Source organism: Mus caroli, chromosome 6 (assembly GCF_900094665.2).
Source record: "Mus caroli chromosome 6, CAROLI_EIJ_v1.1, whole genome shotgun sequence".
NCBI lineage: Eukaryota > Metazoa > Chordata > Mammalia > Rodentia > Muridae > Mus > Mus caroli.
The window spans coordinates 25,645,222-25,666,170 of record NC_034575.1 but is presented as its reverse complement, the minus strand read 5'-3'; the positions used below and the strand labels follow the sequence as shown (position 1 = coordinate 25,666,170).

The 20,949-nt window shown below is 36.9% G+C and overlaps 1 protein-coding gene across 2 annotated transcripts in view; it reads left to right on the top strand.

Annotated features, from left to right (window-relative positions):
- Copg2 (coatomer protein complex subunit gamma 2) overlaps nucleotides 1-20,949 on the top strand; it is a 131,677-nt gene that overhangs the window by 78,111 nt on the left and 32,617 nt on the right. For both annotated transcript variants that reach the window (XM_021165176.2, XM_029478893.1), the window contains exons 10-20: nucleotides 2,069-2,202; nucleotides 2,641-2,708; nucleotides 3,780-3,968; nucleotides 9,831-9,926; nucleotides 10,491-10,734; nucleotides 12,778-12,853; nucleotides 13,723-13,826; nucleotides 14,851-14,976; nucleotides 15,584-15,646; nucleotides 16,090-16,229; nucleotides 16,831-17,002. In XM_021165176.2, coding sequence (XP_021020835.1) covers nucleotides 2,069-2,202; nucleotides 2,641-2,708; nucleotides 3,780-3,968; nucleotides 9,831-9,926; nucleotides 10,491-10,734; nucleotides 12,778-12,853; nucleotides 13,723-13,826; nucleotides 14,851-14,976; nucleotides 15,584-15,646; nucleotides 16,090-16,229; nucleotides 16,831-17,002 — 1,412 coding nt within the window. The remainder of the gene's footprint in view (nucleotides 1-2,068; nucleotides 2,203-2,640; nucleotides 2,709-3,779; nucleotides 3,969-9,830; nucleotides 9,927-10,490; nucleotides 10,735-12,777; nucleotides 12,854-13,722; nucleotides 13,827-14,850; nucleotides 14,977-15,583; nucleotides 15,647-16,089; nucleotides 16,230-16,830; nucleotides 17,003-20,949) is intronic.

The following is a 20,949-nucleotide window of genomic DNA, read 5'->3' as shown; positions in this document are numbered from 1 at the left end:
AGGTCTATGACTCAGGTTGTCCATCCTTTGAGATGGCAGGTCCTTTTTAGTGAGCTCTTAGTAAGCAGCCTTCTCTTAAGGACTCTACTCACAGAGGATGGAGAGCTGTGATTAACAGCATTAACACCAAAATAGACAATGTATTAATATAAATTTAAAGGGGCTGGAGAGATGGCCTAGTGGTTCAGAGCATGTATGCTGCTCTTGCAGAAGAGTTTGGTCCCCAGCATCATGTTAGGCAGTTTCCAGGGGATCCCGGGCCTCTGACCACTACATATCTACACTCATATGTACATAACCACACACATACACATTATTTAAAGTCAAGTCAATCTTTTAAAAATACAGTTAAAAGAAATTATAGTCCTGCTGCAACTAGATGTCCAATGGTGGAGTAGTACCAAAGGAGGGGGATTCCCCTTCTCAGAGGAGAAGGGGAGGTGGTAGAAGTGGGGAGGGCTTTATAAATTAGGGAGGACTAGTAATAGAGGGGGTGGGGGGTCTGAGATCAGGATATAAAGTGAAAAAATAAAGTATTGAAAAGAAAGGAAAACAATTAAAGTCACTTATTACAGCTTAAGTGACAACAGGAAAGAAAGTGGTAAAAACAATGTATAATAAAAGAATGAATTTAAAGATTAGTAAAGGTAAAATTAATGATGAATGAAGTAAAGGAGGGGGGTTTTCTCTTTAAAGAATGAACAAGATTTAATGAAAGAGGCAGGATGTGAGATGAACGGACAGCAGCATTAGAAAAATGATAGGAAAAACTATCTAAAGGTAAGAGGAATTGAAACAAAGAGGTGGAAATAAATAAAATACTAAAATATCAGAACAAAAAATATAAAGACATGAAATATTATAAAGAGTAAAATTAAGAAAAGTGACAGAAAGAATGAATGAAATAGTGAAGAGTTAGACGCGTCTTCCTGTGTCCTCTAATTTGAGGCCTGGGAGGGGAGGTGGCAGTGAGGCAGGCTATGGCAGCCCATAGGGTTAGCTCCCCCAAATCAACCATGCATTGTATAAGTCTGTTGATTTCTATAAAGTGTGATGTGTTTGTTTTTACCCTGTGGCTGTCAGTATTCTTCTGATCATTTATTTACTTAATATTTCAACAACATTGTATTTCTGTATGTTTATCCTGCTGGTGATTTATTGAGCTTCTCTGGCACGTGGATTTGGTTTCGATTAATCAGTGTAGAGGTTTCCACCTTGTCTCTTTCCTTCTAGGATTCTTATTCTGTGGAATAGACATGCATGTTGATACTGCACAGGTCTCCAGACCTTGTTCCATCTCTTCCTGTTTTTCTTTATTTCCCTCTACTGGTTATCTCAGTTTGCTGGCAATCGAACTTCCTTGATTAATCTTTCATTCCAATCATTGCTTTCTCCAAATATCTGGCTTTTATTTACTTTCTTAAAAATCAGTTATAATCCCTCATACTTACAGACCTATCCAACTTTTTAGATGTAGTTTCCTTTAGTTCTTTGAACATGTTTATATTAGTTTGACTCAAAGTATTTGTCTAGTAGGTCTAGTGTCTAGGCTTCCTCAGGAATACTTGCTGGTGACTATCTTTCTCTCTTGTATTTGGGCAGTATTTGCATGTCTTGTGATTTTGGGTTAGAAGAATAATTATGTAGTTTTCAATTTTTACATGTTTTTTTCAGATCTTACTTCTTTAAATGTGGTATGTAACATAATTGACTTGTTGATATTAAACTGACTCCATAAGGCTGCTGACATTTCCAGAACTACAGTGATCTAGGAAGGAGGGGCAGAAATTAGGAATCCAGCAAGTTAAAGCACCAGAAAGCTCACCGTTTTTACCTGAGATCCTTGGTTTTCTTCAGTAATTGCTCTCTTACAAGGCCTTGGTTAAATTTAAAAGTTCCCCAAAAATAGCTTTGATGATTTTTTTCATCGCCTTTTAAAGAGTGAATTTTCAGTGGTCCAGAAGTATATCTCAATCTCTTTAACGTTTTTACCTCAGTAATTTTAACCATTGTGATTATTACCCTGCTATTTGATATGTTAACATGGTCAGTGTACATTTATTGGCAGTCATGAAAGTCCACTCTTTGATTTCATTGAGAGCTGCTTGCGAAATAAACATGAAATGGTTATTTATGAAGCTGCTTCTGCCATTATTCATCTTCCCAACTGTACTGCAAGAGAGCTGGCACCTGCTGTCTCAGGTCAGTTGTGTTTGAAAGCTGTCCTTTGTTTATGCTCTTACATTGTTTTAAATCAGTGGGCTTGCAGAGTCGGTATTAAGGGTGGCATTTAAGGCCACGATTGCTCAGTGAAAAAAAGCTTGCTAATGGTCTCAGCTTCCTCTAATGTTTAGAAAACATATTTGCTCTCAGAACTAGCACGGTTTCTCTTACTTAAATGCAAATATTAATTGGGATATTGATTTTTAGAGGAAAAAACATTTTGTTTTATATTGAAGTTTTTATAGCTGAACAAAAAGTGCTTTATTTTTTATTTGTGATGATAACTTTGTTCACATGGAATTTTGATGCTGTGATTAATTTCCCGACACACAGAATGAACATGATTATTACATACTATAATTTTCATCTATCTGGTGAACAGTATCCACAGTGATTTTTCTGTTTTTCTTTTTCCAGTTCTTCAACTTTTCTGTAGCTCTCCTAAACCAGCCTTGAGATACGCAGCTGTGAGGACCCTGAACAAGGTAGGTATCCCTTTGATTAACAATAGACATGCATATTTACTTCAGAAACATGAAATGCAAAGCATTTGGCTTTCTCTTCAAGCTTAGAGTATATGACCTGTGGGCCTCACATCTGTAGCATCCTGCTTGTACTTGTGGCCTTCGTTGGAGCTGTTTATACTGTTAGTCCATAACTTATTTCTGATGTCTGAGTACTTTATGTTCAGGTGTTAGACTGTTCAATATGGAGGCCGTTCACAAGTGTCCACTTAAGTTAATTAAGATTAGATAAGGGATTCAGTTTCTGAGTCACTCCAGTAATCCTACCTATGCTTATAGCCACGTGTGGTAAATGAGAATCATACAAACCCGTGCAGAGATTGAGCCAGCTTACCATTCCTCGGCTCTAATCTGGAAACCAGTTGTGTCTTAAAATGTATGTGTTTGTGAAGCTATGTCTTATGTATTAACTCCAGTGGGCCTGAACTCAGTGCCCAACCATTAAAATACACAAAGATTTCTCCACAAAACATAGAACTCTATGCTGCATGGATAAAGACTTTTTCATTAGTCTGGGTCATCTTTTCCTGTTGAATAAGTTTTACTGACAGTGATTTGCAGAGTTTTTTTTCACATTTCAGAATTTTGGGTCAGCCCAGTGTGGAATGGACAGAGAGATGGAACAACATAGATGTAGAATGACAGGCATATTTTAGCAACCGTGGGTAAAATCCAGTTTGGCAGCAGTTTGTTTAATTGCAGAATTGATTTCAAAGTGACAAAAAGGTTTTGTTGATCAACATTTACCATAATATTTTTCTTAAAGTTTCTAATGTGTAGTAGAATATATATTTGTGAACATAAAAACCATAAGGAGATGGCACCTATAACAAAAGAGACTGATACTATTATAAAGGATGTATGGATGCAGGCATCCACCACATCTGACCTAAAATGATTACTTTTGACCTCTGCTGCTCCCTTCCAATTGTTACTTACTTTAATTAAAACTTAGGTTCTGTCCTTTATCAACAACAATGTGGTTTTGGTTTTTTGTTTTGTTTTGCTTTTTATTTTTCTTCTTTCTCCAAGGTGGCAATGAAGCACCCCTCTGCTGTTACTGCCTGCAATCTGGACTTAGAAAACTTAATCACAGACTCAAACAGGAGCATTGCTACCCTGGCCATTACAACATTACTTAAAACAGGAAGTGAGAGCAGTGTGGACAGGCTTATGAAGCAGATATCTTCTTTTGTGTCTGAAATCTCAGATGAGTTCAAGGTAAGAATTTAAACAAGCTTTTGCATGGTCTATAGCTTACCTCAACAGCGTCTTTTGAGAAGGTCTTAATTTTTAATGAAGTCTACACTCTCATTCTTTTCTTTCCTGGGCCTTGCTGTATCCTATGTAAATAACCTTCATCTCTCTCTAAGTCATAAAGGTTGTGTTTTATTTCAAATGGTGTGTGACTTTAGTGTTTATATTTCAGTTTGTAACCATTGGATGTTTGTGGGATAAGGTCAGTGTTTTCCTGCTCCTCGCTGGAAATGAAGGGGCTTCCTTGTTTTGAATCCAAAGACCTTTCCATTCTTTTTTCTTGCCTAATTAAAACAGCTAGCACTTTGTAACAAAGTGCTGAGTGGAGCCAATGACAGTGTGCTGGGAATGACCAAAGGGCAATGGTAAGTCTTGGTGGAAGAGTGAGGATGACTGCTATGCCATTCTCTCTAACACTCAGCTGGGAAGCACATGAGACTACTGCTCTTCTACTCAACGAGCTCTAGACTGAAAAAGTAAACAAAAGTAGGCATTGTAAAACTTTGGGGTATTATAAAAATTGTTTTGCAGCTATTTTTAAAAATATACTGGAATAGTATGGAAATGTATTGGTAAGAATAATGTTTAGAATGGAAGTTGGCAAACTTCTCTAAAGGACCATAAAATAAATACTTTAAATGATCTGGGCTCCTGAAGTGATCTATTTACATAACTCTTTGTTTTTATTCTTTACAATTCTTTAAAACTTTAAAACCATCATAGCTTTCAACTCCTATAAAAATGGGATATAAGTGTGGAAGGGTGCTGTGTGCCTGCAATCCTAGAAGGCTAGGGCAGAAACATCAGTTATGACCAGCCTGAGCTACATACAAATTCCAAGACTCTTACCTCAAAAAACAATCCCATTCTTTAGTGCCTTCTAAAGGAGACTTCTGAATCATGCATGGTTTGGGGAAGGAAATAAAGACATGAAATAAATAAATATTGTTGAATAGCTTGATGAATCAAGAATGCATCCTAAAATAAACACTTAGCAATGTAACTTTGCTATTGGTGTTTCAGTGCAACTGGGAGTCCCCGCAAAGGAGAGTTGGCCACCTGTCCCAATATGTCAAAGAGGGGATTAATCATAAAAAGCAGAAAAAGGATGTTGAGTCAATGTGACTACATGGGCCTGGTTGTTGTCTCAATCTGGTTCAATGAAATGGTTCAGAGAGGCTGTTAATGCTTGAGGGGATAAGCCAGTTCTCATAACATGATTGGTCAGCCTGAGACTCACTTCACAATGTAGTGACCTGTCTTTGAGGCTCTTCTGTTTCTTCAGTCTAAGATGAGTACAAATTTAGGACATGTCTGGAAACCTTTAAGGCCCTTTTCCGAGGTGTGGAAAGAGGACTTATGAAGTTGGTAGTGAGACACCTCAGTTACTGTTACCTTTGTATCTTCAGCCTTGAAGGGGACGAGAATAGTTGGGTATCACAAGCTTTCTACTTTTTGAGTTGATTAACATGCCACTGTGCAGAGTAAGCAGGTGGCTGACCCAAAGTTAAAGGAGACGGGTGTGAAATAAGGCAGATCCCAGGCTTTTATCTTGCTTTTAGTTACCTTGTAGGCCCAATTCAATGATTTTCAGCAAAAGCAGCTTCTAACTTCTAAGTGCCTGTTACAAATCTGTATAACTATAATTGTATATGAGATCTGTTGTTCTCTTAGATAAACTAATAAAAATTACTGCTATTCATGCTGCTCTTTGTGTTTTTTATGGGAGTGGGGAGCCGATTAAGGTTGAAAGATAACTGACATAGATCACACTACATTACCAGCACAAATGAGACCCAAACCTGTTTTTTTAATTTAATTTTATATTTAAATATTTTTGGTTTTTTGAATTGAGGTTTTTCTGTGTATCCCTGGCTGTCCTGGAACTCCCTGTGTAGATCAGAAAGGCCTCAAATTCAGAGATCCTCCTGCCTCTGCCTCCATAGTGCTGGGATTAAAGGCGTGTACCAAGACACCTGGCTTGCTTTTTCTAATTTGAAATGCACGTCCCCAGTTTACCTTTCTGTGTCTTCATCTGCCATCAAACATTTAATGTTTATATCATTTTTTATAGATCTGTTTAAAATCTTTCTTTTTTGTTTCCATGTCTTGTTGACTTTTTCTGACATCTGTGATATTATGTTGAATATGATAAAATGTTATTAAAATATCAGAGTTCATCAACTAGATAATCACAGAGGGAAAAGTCAATCTGAAATTTCACACCCGTCTCCTTTAACTTTGGATCAGCCACCTGCTTACTCTGCACAGTGGCATGTTAATCAACTCAAAAAGTAGAAAGCTTGTGATACCCAACTATTCTCATCCCCTTCAAGGCTGAAGATACAAAGGTAACAGTAACTGAGGTGTCTCACTACCAACTTCATAAGTCCTCATTCCACACCTCGGAAAAGGGCCTTGTCTGGATTGAATATTTGATTGTACAAAGCAAAAGAATAAATAGTTTTTTTAAAAAAGCATAAAGATATCTTTATGACCCAGTGTGAAACAGACATACATAGATGTACGTACACATGCATACTTTACCGTTCTTGTTCAAGGCAAGCTATGTCAATCATTGCCCCAGTTCTGCTTCTAGAAAGTGACTCAAAGAAGTCTTTTTTGCTTGACAGGGCAAGCCTGTTCCCTTAACATGATTTGTCCTGCCCGAGAGCGATTTCTTGATGGAATGATTGTGAATGCCTGTGTGTGCCTCTGTGTGTATGTGTGTGCGCATGCACTAAGACATAAAATGATTTGACACATACCTTTAAGGGGGCTGTATATTCAACAGCCATTTATTCCCAGTACCTTAAGCAGTTATGAATTGTCTGTAGTCACTGCCAATCACTACATTAAGAAATTTCTCTGAGCACAGCTGACAGCAGCATATATGGACATTAACACAGTTTCTAGGATGCAAATCCAATCAGAGAATAGTTGGTTATCCCCATGATGCCTTGGACTTGTCACTGCTGCACCAGTGGGCTCATCTTGACTGCCACTTAATATTGCCTTTCCTTTATCTTTTAAAGGCCCATTCTTTACATATATTTTGCTCCTAGCCCCATTCTTATACATTGGTTAGTCTAAAAAGAAAATGCAGATGGCACCCTAAGTAGTTTCAGATCAACTTTGAAGAAAAACAGGCTAAGATGGCTCCTAAAAAGAACATCCCTGCTCAGCCCATGGATTTCCTGCACGTCGTCTTACTGAGTCCTGTGGCTAAGAAAAGTTCTTTATATTCCCAGTGCCCCAGAAGATAGAGCCCCGAGATAAAGGGTCAGCTTGGTTGTCTTCTGAGTCAGCCTTGTGTAAACTCGCTTTCCTTTACCAAAACAAACTTTGAATCTGACCAAACTACCCTAAATATAACAGACCTAAATTTTGCTTTTGTTAAAAAAGCATTGATGGCTTTTTTGAACCCACAAATTACCTAAAAGAAGGGTGAAAGCCTGGTATCCAAAGTGTGTGGTGTCTTCAGCAACAGAATCTTACCTTCAAGTTTCAGGAATCAGTCTAGGGCAATAGCAATGACTCTATTGTGTTGGAAGTCTCTTGGACACTCCCTACCTTGATGAAGATGAAGCAGACAAAAACTAGCATATATTAAGTGGAAATATAAGTACAGTCATTTTGGAAAAGCGGACAGAGCTAAATGAACACATGCCCAGTTCTACTCCTAAGTATATTCCCATATTTGAAATGCATGTACAAGGTTCATTTTACAATGTCAGATCAAGCAGTTAATTTTGGAGGAATCTATATGATTAAAAAATGCCTCTAAATGCCTAGGTTTGACTCTCGGACTTCTTAGATGTGTGATTGACTGCCTCAGTTTCCTTGACCATACCAAGGAGATGATAATAATTCTATTCCCATCGAGTTGTTATGAGGTATAAATAGAATGATAAAAAGCTAAGAGTACTCTAGTGTTAACTATTGCTGGTTTCTAGGTGAATCATATGAGAAGTATAATGGTTCCTATTGAGTGGTTGAATATCGTCTATATTATTTGAATTAATTCTTTTATTTTAGTACAATTGCCATAAATCTTTTATAGTACAAATAGATTAATTTGTTTCAATTTGCTTTAAGTTTTAGTATTGCCCCTCCCATTTTAATTATTTTGTTATTTCATTTTTGCAACATAGAACACTATACTATTCAAAGAAGTAGTAATACATTTAAAAGTATATGACTTCCTCTCATATGTCCCATACCTCCTTATAAAACTTTATTCACTTGCACATTTGTCTTCTTTAGTATGCCTTTTATAAATATAAGATACATGCATATTTCTTATTTTATTGTACATCAAAATTAGCATACTGCTGTGTTCTTTTTGTACAGTACTTTTTTTAACCTAAAGATAAATGGAAGTCATGCTAAGTTCTTTGAAAGAGATATGCCTCATTTTCTTTACAGCTACATAATACCCCAGCAGTTTTTTATATATATATAAAACAAGGCTTCTGTTTGGGTAATGTGCAGTTATTTTGTACTCAGGAACAGTGCTGCAAGGTATACCCAAAGGGTGTGGTTTTTTAAACATTAGATCTGTGTTTCAAAACATATTTGGTATGAAAGCTAAATATAATAAATATATCATTCATAGAGTATGCTAAATGCTGTCAGGAGTGTATAAAAGTATGGCTTCCAATAATCTTACTACTTCCAAAGTAGTGTGTGTGTTGAGCTGTTGTAGTTTCCCAACCTTTTGGATGAGAAATAATGTTTCAATGTGTAGTTTTAATTTCTGTTATCATAAGGAAAATTAAATATCTTTCCTTTTTAAAGTCCTTGTGTATGTGCTTGTATGATGTTTTTGTGCAAGTATGTGTGTAGACATGGGTACATATACGCTAGAATATGTTTGAAGGCCAGAGGACAAGCTTAGGTGTCTGTTTGAGGCAGGTTCTGCTTGCTACTGCATTCACCAAGCTAGCTTGTCCACTAGCTTCCCACAGCTCTCCTGTGTCCTCCTCCCATCTAGATCACTGGGGGAGCATTGGGATTATGGATACTCACAGCTGTATCCAAACCTGGGTCCTCACACTTGCTTGGCGAGCACATCACCAAGATGTGCACATCACAGAGATCTATCCGTCTCCCCAGCCTAACCATCTTCTGTTTTGCTAAAGGTCATTTCATACCTCTCTGTGAAGTGCCTGTTCAGTTTTTCCACCACATTTTTTACAGGATTTTGTCTTTTTTTTTTTTTCCATATTTTAACACTTCTCTTCTGTTAAAGATACAAGCATGTGAAACATGTTCTACTTTCCCCCCCAGTTTTCCATATGTCTCCTCTGTTAGAATGGATTCTGTAATGCTCACGGGTTTTTTGGATTGTGGTGTAGTTATATTCATCAGTCTTTTTGTCTATTCCATCTGATTTTTAGTCATTGTTAAAATCCTTGTACTTCTCATTGTGGAGGAATTCGCTCATGTTCACTTCAGATACACTTATACTTCCGGGTTTTATTCAAGTTTCATATGTCCTTGCTCTCTGCATTTCTCTATCTACTTTTTTATCTATTTGTACACACCATTGCCACACAGTTTTTAATAAGCTTTGTCAACCCTGTTAGCAGCTGTTAACTTCCCATCAAGGCTGTTGTTACTGTTTTCCAAGCTTGTATGTTTGTTTTTCTTATCAAAATAAAGCTTCCTTGTTTCATAAAATTTTTATTGTTATTTTTATTAGAATCATATTCAATGTATAAAGTACTGTAGAGGAGAACTAGCTATCTTATTGATGTTGAAGTCCTAACCAAGTACCAGGATTGTGTTCAGCCCCTTTGACTGCTGTTTGCTTTCCTCCAGGTAGTGGTCGTACAGGCCATCAGTGCTCTCTGTCAGAAGTACCCTCGGAAGCACAGCGTCATGATGACTTTTCTTTCCAACATGCTTCGAGATGATGTAGGTAGTAGTCTACGTTTTAACATAGGAAGTTGCTCTCTTAAATTCCCTCTATTGCTGTTAAATACCACCACACTGTTTTTGTTGTTATTGTTTTTAACTCACTTCTTCATGGTTTGTATCTTTATTTTTTTCTTTGATGTTGTAATGCATATATTCAATGTATCTTAATAATGTCCACCCCTCTCCTGCCCCTGGAGGCTCTCCAACTCAACCCAGGACCTCCCATTAGTATTTTAAGCATATTTCTTTATCATGTGTTAAATATATTTCTTTCTCATTTCTGTATACCATGCAAACATATACAGAGTTCCAACTGCTGTATTTATTAAAGCTAATTATTTTCCCACTTGAGGGGGAAAAACTTTGTTTTTATTGTTATATTAAATAGTTAGTTGAAATTTTAATATTATAAGCATGAATCTTGAAATATAAGCATTTCTTTAAAATAAAATTCTAGAAAGTTCCTTAAAATGGGAATACCATTGGTGGTGGGTGGTGGTTAGATTTTAAAAAAAAAAAAGTCTTTAGAACAAATAGCAGTTTTATCTTCTCTTTTCTCAGGGAGGTTTTGAATACAAAAAGGCCATTGTGGACTGCATAATCAGCATTGTGGAGGAGAACCCTGAAAGTAAAGAAGCTGGTTTAGCCCACCTCTGTGAATTCATTGAGGACTGTGAACACACCGTTCTGGCTACTAAAATTCTCCACTTATTGGGCAAAGAGGGCCCTAGAACTCCTGTTCCCTCCAAGTATATCAGATTCATTTTTAATAGGGTGGTCCTGGAGAATGAAGCTGTCAGAGCTGGTGAGTCATTAGAACACAACTAATGATGTAATTGCTGGTCCTTGAAAATAGATGATTCGAGAGAGTAGTAATGAAGGTTCCCTAATGTTGTGATATGATCTTGGAGGACATCCTGGTTCCAGATATACAGCTCTTGTTTTATGTTTCAACTTCCACACAGATTTTTGCCTTTCATTAGAGACCTACAGCCCTTGCCTTTCAGTGTGACAGGAATACTATAGTGGGGCCTCTATTTTTTCTTTAAACCATAAGTAAAAATGTATAAGGATTTATGTATGTATAGATGTGTTCGTATATACATCTTAAGTGATTCTTTCTAGTCTATTACACTAGAATCAGTAAAGTCTCCTGTGATCTGTTCTCTTATAAACTATTGACCTTATCTATCCTTATATTTTGTTTCCAGATAAACTCAAAACTGACATCACTAGTTGTCTTTATATGCTCTTTGTCCATCTTTTATTCAGCTCAATAAAATTTGGCCCTCTTCTTTAAATTCTTTCTTGTTTCATTTTTAAATTACATATAAGTTAACTGGTCAGTCAGACTGCTTAATATTTTTATCTTAGTTCACATTCTTCTAGATTGTTTTTTTTGAGCTTTGTTGGCTCCTGAATATGAATGTTCACACCACCCCTCAAATATAATGTGAAATTCAAACTACTTCAAACTGAAATCTTCACTTGATCCTAGTCTCACAGACAGATGTCAGTCACAGAGTTGAACCTTCCTCTATTCTTTACCACAGTGCTGTCACTGTTCTTCCCTCCTGATGCTTCATTCTCCTGTCTTTGTGTCATTTGGTACAGCTTTAGGCTTTCATTCACTTCTGATCCCTAGCTCATCTGTTTTAGTTTCACAGATAGTATTTATTAGCTGAATGTGAAGAGTGGTCATTAAAATAGCAAACTTGGGCTGGAGACCTGACTTAGCATTAGGAATACTTACTGCTCTTGCCAAGGACCTGAATTTGGCTTCCAGCATCTATATTATATGGCTAACAACTACCTGTAACTCCAGTTCCCAGAGGATCTGATATTTCTGGCCTCCCCTAGCACATGTGTTCATGTGTACATAGCTGCACACAGGTGGATATACATGATTAAAAATGATTTGTACAAAATCTTAAAAAAACAAACTACACATATATCCTATACCTATGTGGGATAATGTAACCTTTAAAACCTTGACGTCTGTGTGGTTTTTAGTTTATCTCTAGTCTTTTACTTTCATTCTAACATGGGTCCAACACTAAGCCTTTCTCACTCAAGTCTAATAGCAACACTTTCTGCTCAGGACACAGGACGTTTTTATTTGTTTTCCTTTCTAATACTCTTGTCCTGCCTTTTCCCTCTGGCTGAACTAACTACCCTAAAAAATTAAGTGCAGTAGTGTCTCAAATCTTTGTCTTTCCTAAGCCCCATACTTACCTAGCAACTTGGATACAGTTTACCAGAGATTTACTAGCAAGATAGTCTTTACTTACCTGTCTGTCTTACTGCACCCACACTCCTTAGGTCAGAGACCATGTCTTTTATCTTTCTACCCCTTAGCTCTTGCCACACTTCCAGGTAAAATTTAGGTGAGCATTGAATCCTTGTTGAAGGAAAGAAATTTTAATAATAGTTTTTTGGTGCTAGTTGTTTAAAATTTGAACTGAATCATGTCACCCAGGAGATAGATAGATGATAGATAGATAGATAGATAGATAGATAGATAGATAGATAGATAGATAATTCTTTTTCCTCACTGAATGAGAAATCTTCCTCTATAGAGTTTGCTAGATACATTCTATTTATACTTAAGTAAGATCAAGAAACTGTCAACAAGAGACTTTATTTCTATTGAATACCAACTGCTTCTCTAATTTGCTTCTAGTTTCAGTGTTTTTGTTTTGTTTTGTTTGTTTTCTACTATAAGGTCTTACTTTGTAGCTTAGACTGGTCTCAGACTTTGAGTAACCTTCCTGCCTTGCTTTGAATGTTTATTGCTTAGCTCTGAGAAGCCAGTATTTACATTGCTTCCTCTTGTGTTTCACAATAGCTGCTGTGAGTGCTTTGGCTAAATTTGGGGCTCAGAATGAGAGCCTTCTCCCCAGCATCCTTGTACTCTTACAAAGGTATGTAAAAGAATGAATGCTGGCTGTTGGAAAATAAGAATTCCATGTAGCTAAGTAGTAAAAAACCTCTTTGTACTATGTCAGATAAACTGAGGAGCTAAGAGCAGAGCTGATAGAGTTATTAGTCCAGGGAAAATGGAGTTTTGGGGGTCAGGTTGTTTTGCTTTTGTTTTTTTTCTAGTAATTATTTATGTGCAAAATTTGAGTTTTAGATTTCTTTTAAATGATACTGAGAGAGTAAGGTTAGCCTGTGTACCTCAACTTGTACAGTAGGTACTAACTTAAAAGAGATGTGAAATGATTCGTGTGAAAAGCTAAAGATAGTAGCCTTTTATGATCTCCACAACTCCTTAGTTGGTGAGGAAAGGAAAAAAGTTGGTGGTCCTTTTAGCAAATATTTTGTGATTGCATTTTTATAACTAAAGCAAGTAACTCATTAGCCAAAGACTGGGACTAACTAGTTTAAGTAAAACAGATTGCCATTTGAATAATGGCTGTCTGGATTCTGAGTGCTAGTTTTCGTTTTGTATCCTTAGAAAGTTTAACATTTCCATTTCTTAGTTGTAGAAAAGCTGAGATTTTGTTGAGCTCAAGTAGTTACAGGTTCAGGATTAGATTGTAAATTATTATGTCATGGTATTGTATTCTTCCTAGTGATCTCAGTGCCTTCTCAAATAGCAACATTTCTTTAGTAATTCGTAACAGTTCAAGAATTTTTAGGAGCCCATGTTAGCTATTATTGAACTCTTGTCATAAAAGTCATATCAGATGACCTCAGCTGCACTCTTCAGGTAGGTGGTGAGACTGTTGGACATCTCTGTATACAAACACTTAGACAGAAGTGTACCTATACTATTTTTTCTGATCAGGTGTATGATGGATACTGATGACGAGGTACGGGACCGAGCTACCTTCTACCTGAATGTGCTACAGCAGAGACAGATGGCCCTGAATGCTTCATATATCTTCAATGGTCAGTGAGAGTCAAGATTATGGACACGAAGCACATTTGTTTGTCAAATGAGCAATGATTTTTTTTTTTTCGAGACAGGGTTTCTCTGTGTAGTCCTGGCTGTCCTGGAACTCACTTTGTAGACCAGGCTGGCCTCGAACTCAGAAATCCGCCTGCCCCTGCCTCCCAAGTGCTGGGATTAAAGGCATGCGCCACCATGCCCGGCTGAGCAATGATGAGTCATGTATTAGCTGACTCCTTTAGGCAGTTGAATGGTTTAAATCTTTGAATGCAAATCTTTGAATGCAATTCTGTTTCTAGAGAAACCCATATTCATAGAGGTATTTTCTAATTTGGTAATAGCAGTTCCTATAAAATAATATAGAAGATGATTTTTTTTTAAATATGAAAGGGTCCAAAGAATATGGCTTCTTAAGCTCCCTCTCTACAGAGTGAGTTCCAGGGCAGCCAGGGCTATACAGAGAAACCCTGTCTCGAAAAACAAAAAAAAATTTTTAAAAAAAGAAAAGAAAGAAAAGAAAAGACTTAAGCTCCCTCTTAAATGGCTGTCCCCGTTTTCATTTTCTTCTGCTTTTCTTCCCATAGAGCTAAGATTTTTTTTTCTGAGAATTGCTTGCATTCTGTTGATATTTTTATTCTTTGTTCCCATGTTTCCTTGAAAGAAATAAAGCAGCTTATAAGTCTATGAGGCAGATGTCTATAATAATCTTTTGTTAGATTAAGTAGGCTATCTGCAGCTTCCTAATGCTGCAACCCTTTAACCCTTTCCTTACATTGTAGCGACCCCTACCATAACATTTTTGTTGCCACTTCATAATTGTAATTTTGCTCCTGTTATGAATTGTAATACAAATATGTGTGTTTTCTGATGGTCTTAGACAGCCCTTGTGAAAGAGTACTTCCATCCCCACAGGTTGAGAATCACTAGGCTATAGTTTTTTGTTATGTCTCTCTTTCTTTAAAAAGCTTAACCATTACAGAGTGTTGAGAATAGATTATAATGTTGAGATTTTCCTGTCTCTAGGTCTCACAGTCTCTATACCAGGGATGGAAAAGGCCTTACACCAGTACACATTGGAGCCTTCAGAAAAACCCTTTGATATGAAGTCAATTCCTCTTGCTATGGCTCCTGTCTTTGAGCAGAAGTCAGGTATCAGAACTGTTTAACTCTATGAGTTTTTCTGTGTGTAAGTCATTTCATAAAAACTTGTAAATATAGCGTCTAACCTGGAGAATAAAAATAGAAAAAATTTTTTAAAATAGCATAGTTTCTCTCTCTTTCATTTTTTTTCTTTAATTCTTGTTTGTTTGGTTTTTGAGGCAGGGTCTCTATGTAGCCCTGTCTTAGAACTCACTATGTAGACAAAGCTGAGGTGAAACTCATAGAGAGCTACCTGCCTTATCTTCCAAGTGCTGGCATTAAAGGCATAATGTGCCACCACACCAGGCATATTTTTTTTCTCTTAATACCTTTTTTTTTTTTTTTATTCCTTGAGATCTTTTAGTACTATGATAGATGACATTTTTTTAATTTAAGATTTTCATTTTAAGCCTCTTTGGTTTTATCCAAAAGCCAGAATAAGAAATATGTCCTAAGTTGAAAAGTTTTTTTAATTATTTAATACAAAATATCACAATATTTGAAGCTGTTTGCCACTGTGTATCTGCTAGGAGTTATTGCCTTCATTTCTTTCTGTATACAAGGTCAGTTAGAAGTAGACAAAGCTTCACTTGACTGCGTATTCCTGTCTTTCTAGACATCACACGTGTGCCTCCTAAGCCAGAGAGGTCGGCTCCTTCCAGGCAAGACATTTTCCAAGGTATATTTTTATGGATACAATAGTCTCTAATCCCTAGGCATTATAAGTTAATAACATCCACTGCTTTTATTCATTTTGATTAATTCTCAATTCAGTACATTTTCCTGTGTCATAGGCTTTAGTGGCCGGAGCTACCTGCTGTTGATAGACTTTCCAGTTACTAGTTTACTACCTGGGACTGTTATTCTTGTTGGTTAAGAGGGAAAGAATTAGCAATTTAGTTTCTTCTTCCCTCCTACATATAGGAATCTAGTATATAAACTTGGCAACTTAAAGGATTATTTCACAGAAGCTTGGAGATCCCCAAATTGACTTTTCAGTTGTTAGTAAAACCTTAAAATTAACTGCTGTTTCTACTCTGTGGTAACTCAAGCATTTTAATAAAGTCTCTTCCTGTCTTCTTCACACTGTACTTGTATTTTCTTTCTCTTTGTACTTAACAGAACAGTTGGCTGCCATTCCTGAGTTTATGAACCTGGGACCCTTGTTCAAGTCTTCTGAGCCTGTGCAGCTTACAGAAGCAGAGACAGAGTATTTCGTTCGCTGTGTGAAGCACATGTTTACTGACCATATTGTATTCCAGGTGAGATAACAAGCTAGCTCTTGGTTCTCTTATAGCCTTTAAGTACAAGCTGCTACCCTTGGAGACAAATGGTACTTCCCTGTCGTTGATGGGTCTGGTTCCTTTCATAAAGGATTGACTAAGCAACACTTGGAGTTTTCTTTTCAGGTGTATACTAAGTTTCTTCCTCTGATGGGCTATTTTTGATAACTAAAGTCTAAAAGGATATAAAATTAAAATGTTCCAAAAGTAGACATACAGCATAACTTTTTAAAAATCAGTATTTTAACAACAAAGTAAACCAAGTGTGTTGGTCACAGAACTTAGCTTTGTAACACCTTGAAGTAGAGACAGGCTCAGGAAGGCTCACACTGATGGCTCAGCACAAAGCACTCACAATAAGCCTTCTGTTTCACAGAGACAGTTGGGAGCACACTCATGGCAGGTATAAGGCCTGCCTTCAATCTAATACAAAAAGAAGAAAAACCTTAGGAGACCTATAGTGCTACTTAGTGTTGAGTATAATAGATTCCAGAGCTGAACTGTGAACTATGAGTGAGTAGAAACCACTTATTGGAAAGCATTCTTATTCTTTACAACTTTTCTATTGCTGACTTTTCAGTTTGACTGTACCAACACTCTAAATGACCAGCTGCTGGAGAAAGTAACAGTGCAGATGGAACCATCCGATTCCTATGAAGTGCTGTGCTGCATCCCAGCTCCCAGCCTCGCTTACAATCAGCCAGGAATATGCTACACACTTGTTCGATTGCCAGATGAAGATCCTACATCAGGTACTAACTCTTAGAAGGGAGAAGGTACTTAGGTGGTCTAAAATGCATCGCCTCTTGAGATCTTAGAATATCTTGACAAGTTTTTAATTTTCAAGAACGTAATTCTTTCCAGAATTTAATGTTGGGGATGGGTGTATTTATAAAATTGATTACTATTATATAGGTATTACTTTCAAAACTAAATCTGTAAAGAAAAAAAATGCTGATGATAATGTTAAAAGAGGAACTGAATGTGCACAGTAATAGCCTAAAAAAGCATTCAGGTTTTCTATTGAAGCAATGTAAAGCATGGGTGAAAACCTGATATGTCTTATAAGAGCCGGGATGTTTCTTTCCAAGATTCCTGGGGAAAGATGGTTATGTAGCAGACGGCTGGCATTTTAAATACATCACTTTTAAGCATCTTGTAGCGTAAGACTACAGTCTGCAGTGCTTCAGCCTCGTTAGCTTACTCAACCATTTTGTGTTCCATATTTGAGAAAGGCCTCATCATTTACTTGACCTATGGTCAGTCTTGGGGTGGAAGTGGCATAAGGGTCTAAATGAGAGACAATTAACTAGTGCCAGTTATAGTATTTATACTTTGAGGATTTTGGATGGTCTTCATGGTGTATCCCTTATAAATGTTGAAATCTATCCCTCTTGAACCTCCACCCAACTCAGTTTTCCCATACTCATTGCAGAACTGACCCAACAGAAATAAGCACACATAAACCATTAATATTTAAAGTTTTTACTACTTGTAAGTACATGAAATACAGAAATTAACAATATTAACAAACATCAGAGAAGTTACAGAATTACAAGAAATCATAAAAGGACTAGTAAATAGTTCCCTGGTCATCATTCAGTTACATTGAGGGCTTGTTCTGATTTATAGCCTCTTCTCCTAACTCCCCTCTTCAGTGTTCATTCATGGGAACTGCTGACCAATCTTAGCTGGGCTGGGTGCTAGACTAGGCTACTCAGACTCTGGCACGAGGTAGATTCATGTTGGCACCATTGCTGAGTCTGAATCCCAGGATGTTCCCTTTGATCCAGTGGAACTGTGTTTGTGTTGTACAGCCGCTTGGATCTGTAACTGTAACCCTGGGTGGGAAGGCACTTTCCTATCTGGACTCTGACAGTTCTCCTTTGAGCTTTTGGTAATCTGTCTTTAAATTTAATAACTTTGTTTATTCCTTTGTGAAATTCTCTCACCTTCCATTTCCTTGTGGTTTCACTTTATTCTCCTGGTCTTCTGATCTATCTATCTATCTCTCTCTCTCTCTCTCTCTCTCTCTCTCTCTCTCTCTCTCTCTCTCTCTCTCAGTATTTAAACAGCTAGACAGTATTTAAACTTTCTGTTCTCTCAAGTAAAGCTAGTTTTATTTGCTACTGTTCCAACTGTTCTCTCAAGTAAAGCTAGTTTTATTTGCTACTGTTCCAAACTTATATCTGGGTCCAGCCTTAATACAGCTCTATGTCTTTGCCATCATCCTGGGAGACTCTGTTTTTTCCAATAGCCATCTTTCATTGCTTCAGAATTCTTCCACAATCACTGTACCTCTCGCTAAACTTGTGTGTTATTAATTTTTAAGGGAGACCATTAATTTACACTTAATTACAATAGGAAGCAAATCTGAACCCATTGAAAACTCCAGCCCTTCCCAGTTGAGATTACTAGCTCCTCAGTATATACTCAATACTAGCTCCTCAGGTGGACTCTGATTGGATAACTCAGGGGACACACACCCCAGGGAATGGGATTAAAAGAATAAGTACAGTTTTACAATACCAAAATACACAAAACAACAATATTGAAATTACAGTAGTTACATATAGGGAAACAATAGTAACATTAAACACTTCCACCAAGAGAGGAAGAATAGATCATCACCTCAGCTCTCTTCACTGAGAGGTAACTTCTTAAAACAGATCTTACATGTTATTAGCCCAGAGGTTTGAATGTTTGCTCTGCTGGCTATGGACTATTTGGCTTTTGTTTGTGAAAATTTGGCAATTAGAGACGTTTCTTTATGTTAGATTTAGAGGGTTTTCTGATCAGTGGCAGAATGTGGCTATAAACTCCAATCTTGTTTCATCACTTTTGTGTTTGACCTACCATATGCTTTCTTACTTCTTTCTATTCTTTATTTTTATTAGAATTCATGAATTTTAGCCTGTAGCCAATCTCAGCTCTACGGTGCAATGAACGATGTGAAATACCAGGACAGAGGTGGTAATGAAGCCCATCCTCCTGTCTGTCTTTTCTTAACACTGCACTTTTCCCCATCGCAGATATTCTAAAAATTACCAGTCACTTCAGAACCGCATCACTTCTCACACCTATCTTATCTCAGAAAAATAGTTTTCCTTACAGTCCCAAGGAAAATATAGAAATTCTTATTTATGATTTCCTTCAACTTGAAAATAATAAAGCATATTAGAAAGGAATATGGGTTTAATAGATAAAGGTAATAATTTTAATTCTGGCCCTACCACATACTAAATCTGTGAATTGAACAAATTATTTTATTTGTTTAAGTATTGCCTGGTACCAAATATAATAACACACAATATTTTGTTTAATTTTGGGCTTCCTTAATTTTTTTCTACTAGCATCTTTAAAATCAGTTCTTCTACAGTTCAAAAGATATGTGCACTCCAGTAATCTTCAGAATATTATTCATTGATTATAACTTTCTTTGCTCAATCTATAAACATCCTTGGCTCTAAGATAGTGGTTTTCTGAAGATTGTTAATCAAGCCATTTACAAACTCATTTCTTTGTAACCATTCACTCCCCTTACCCAACCCATTCATTGATACCTGATGAAACTTTTAGGGAGCCAAATAGCCTCCTTTACCATTGGAGCTATGTGAATTTTGTTGTAGGCTATATTGATTTTAATTCAACCTGTGTCCAACTTTTCTTTCAATTCTCATAGTTCCTTCTTTTTTTTCATCTTTTTTTTGTTTTCTTTTTCTTTTTTTCTTTTTTTTTTTTTTTTTTTTTTTTTTTTTCCTAAGACAGGGTCTTCCTCTGTATCCCAGGTTGGCTGTGAACTTCTGATCATTTTGCCACTAAACCCAACTCACATTTTCTGATTTTATAGTTAACTATGTGATAGTCCTACTACTTTCTCTCTCCTTTTTTTTTTTTTTTTTGTCTTTAATATTCTTCTGATTTCTAAATTAGTGAAGTTGTTTCTTCACTAAATAAAGGCTGGGTTACTTACTGACTTGCTTCCCTTATAAAGAGAACTCTGCTTAGTCTTTGAAAATCTGCCCAACATTCCTTGCTTAACCTGGAGATACGTTACCACCTCCCACTTTGGAAACCCTGAATTCTGCCTTTTGCTTTCCTGCCCTGGCTCCATTATCAAGGGTGAGCCGCAACTTCTGTTGGTTTTATCCTCTCTTGGCCTTTTCATTTTGCATTAGTGGTGTGTCCAGTTTGATTCAAAATGTTTGTTGGCATTTTACGGCTACCTACTTCCTCCTCAACAACACTCCTTGGAACCTTCCAATCAGCATGAGGACTCCCAAGTCTTTCTAGCCCTGTCTGATCACTTCCTGATTTCCACTCACTGCTCCCATCACTATCAACCTCTGCATTTAAGACAAACTCTACTGAGTCCATGTGCTCTCTAACTTCACCTAGCTATAAAAGTCTAGGTGATTAGGTCTACCATTGTGGGAAAATCATGTTTTTTTTCAAAACACTGTCTGAGACATTTGTCCATGGTTATCAATGACATAGTACTCACAGTTATTTTATAGGCACTGTTTTTCTTTTCTGCCAGAACCATAGTTGTACAGCTGAAGTAAATGTCTCATTTTCTCTTTTCTAAGGCCTGAGTCTACCTTCTTGATGTGGTTCATTCCTCTGAGCCCCTCTGCACCCTCCTCTCTCCCAGCTCCTCTCATGCTCTCCCTCCCACCTATTACAACTTCCTCACACT